Source organism: Delphinapterus leucas, chromosome 6 (genome assembly GCF_059928025.1).
Source record: "Delphinapterus leucas isolate spDelLeu-1000000601 "Yukka" chromosome 6, BTC_Dleu_Yukka2, whole genome shotgun sequence".
Classification (NCBI taxonomy): Eukaryota; Metazoa; Chordata; class Mammalia; order Artiodactyla; family Monodontidae; genus Delphinapterus; species Delphinapterus leucas.
The window spans coordinates 82,961,798-82,963,704 of record NC_143134.1 but is presented as its reverse complement, the minus strand read 5'-3'; the positions used below and the strand labels follow the sequence as shown (position 1 = coordinate 82,963,704).

Sequence of the window (1,907 nt, the reverse complement as noted above, 5' to 3'; positions counted from 1 at the left end):
CTCAATCGAAAGTGGAAAAACAAAATACTAGAATGGCATTTTGCTGCAGCGATCCTGGTTTTCCCATTTTCCTCTTTTATTCTTTCCATTTCTTTTATTTCACATTACTTTGCATTTTCCCAGAAGTCATAATTCCATCTCGGTCTAGAATGGTAAAGTCGATTACTTGTCTGTTAAACATCGTGTGCCTTTCTCAAAAACAAGAGGAGAGCTTGTACAAAAACAAAACAACTTCAATGGCATGAAAAGTTGGAAGCTATCAGGGGACTCTTGGAAACTGGGCCGCTTCATTTTTCTGCTCAGGATTTAGATTTCTATCTCCAGTTACTTTGTGAACAGTTTCTCCTGTTAAATCTCCCCCGTCCTCCCTCCGCGAGACAGTGACAGTTCCTTCTCTTCTCCAGTCACACTCCACGATTGAGTGTATCTTATTTGCTACGACAGAACTGGGGTCAGAGGTGACGCGAGATACTTTCTAACCAAATGGCGTTTTAGAAATAGGAACGGGAAAGAACACCGAACTGGGCAAGAGCCGCCCGGCGGAGCTGATCCGCGCTGCCCCGAAGCCGGGGGCGGGAGCGCCGAGGCCGTCTTCGGGGGAGCCGGACAGGGTGTTCACGGCGCCGGCCGGTGCTGGGGGCTTACTGGGCCGAGATCCCCGCCTTTTCGGAGGAGCCGCGGCCGCGTTCCGGGGCCAGTGGGCAGCTGGCGGGCGGAGGCCGCCATATTCCCGCTTTACCACGCCCGGGCGGCCAGCCGGCAGCTGCAGGTTGGCGGCGGCCCCGGCTTTGCCTCAGCGACCCGGCCCCGCCCCCCGCCGGGGGTGGCCGTGACCGCTGAGCCGGTGGGCCAGACCTAGGGCGCGGGAGCGGGAGCTGCGCTAGCGAGGGGAGAGCCGCACTAGGAGGCGCGCCGCGGCGGCTGCGAGCCCAGGAAAGCCTTTCAGGAGGGGCCGGCGGCTCCGCCTCCCGCTCCCCTCCTCCCACGCCCATCCTCTCCCTCCTCCTCCTCCTCCTTCTGCCGCCGCCGCCGCCGCCTCCCTCCCGGATCTGTGCTCCAGTTCAGAGAAAGAAGAAAATGTGTGTGTGTGGCGAGGGGGAGGGCGAGCACTGAGCAGCCGCTCCGCGCCAGGCAATCCGGGCCGGGGGTGGGCGTCTGGCGGAGGCGGAGGCGGAGGCGAAGGAGCGCGCGGCGGCCGGGCGGGCGGGCCGGCGAGTCGGGTTTGGGCGCGAGCCGGGCGGTGGGCGCGGGCAGGGCCGAGGGCGCCCGGGAGCCGTGTCAGGCGGCGGCGAGGAGCGAGCACGCCGGGCGCAGGGAGCCGTCGGCGGTCGCTCGCTGCGGGGACGCCCCGGTGGATGTGCTCTCGCCGCCGGGCGCACGGCTTAGGGGAGCCGCGGCGGCGGCGCGGGGGGCGAGGCGGGCCGCCCGTTCCCGGGGAAGGAGGCGCGGGCGTCTGAGCGAGGCCGGGCGCGGCGGCCTTCCCCAGTGCGCCCCCCGAGCCAGCGCCCGCGGCCGCCTCCCGCGTCCGCCTCGCTCCTCCCGGCGGCTCGAGCCGCCACCTCCCGCCGCACCCCCGGCCCACCTAGTGGCCCCGGCCCTGGCCGCGGCCCCCGCGGCGGTTCCCCGAGCTCATCCCGGACGCGCGCCCGGGCGGCGGGGGCTCGGCGGCCACCGCTGCCTCGGGGGAGCGAGGGCGGGAGGGTGTGTGTGCGCGCGTGTGAGCAGGGGGTGCCGGCGGGGCTGCAGCGGAGGCACTTTGGAAGAATGACTCTGGAGTCCATCATGGCGTGCTGCCTGAGCGAGGAGGCTAAGGAAGCCCGGCGGATCAACGACGAGATTGAGCGGCAGCTCCGCAGGGACAAGCGGGACGCCCGCCGGGAGCTCAAGCTGCTGCTGCTCGGTGAGTA

The 1,907-nt window shown here is 67.4% G+C and overlaps 1 protein-coding gene across 1 annotated transcript in view; it reads left to right on the top strand.

Annotated features, from left to right (window-relative positions):
- The first annotated feature begins 987 nt into the window (after positions 1–987).
- Positions 988–1,907, top strand: part of GNAQ (G protein subunit alpha q) — a 292,728-nt gene continuing 291,808 nt past the window's right edge. The window contains exon 1 of the mRNA XM_022573465.3: positions 988–1,900. Within this exon, the coding sequence (XP_022429173.1) occupies positions 1,765–1,900 (136 nt within the window). The 5' untranslated portion in view covers positions 988–1,764. The remainder of the gene's footprint in view (positions 1,901–1,907) is intronic.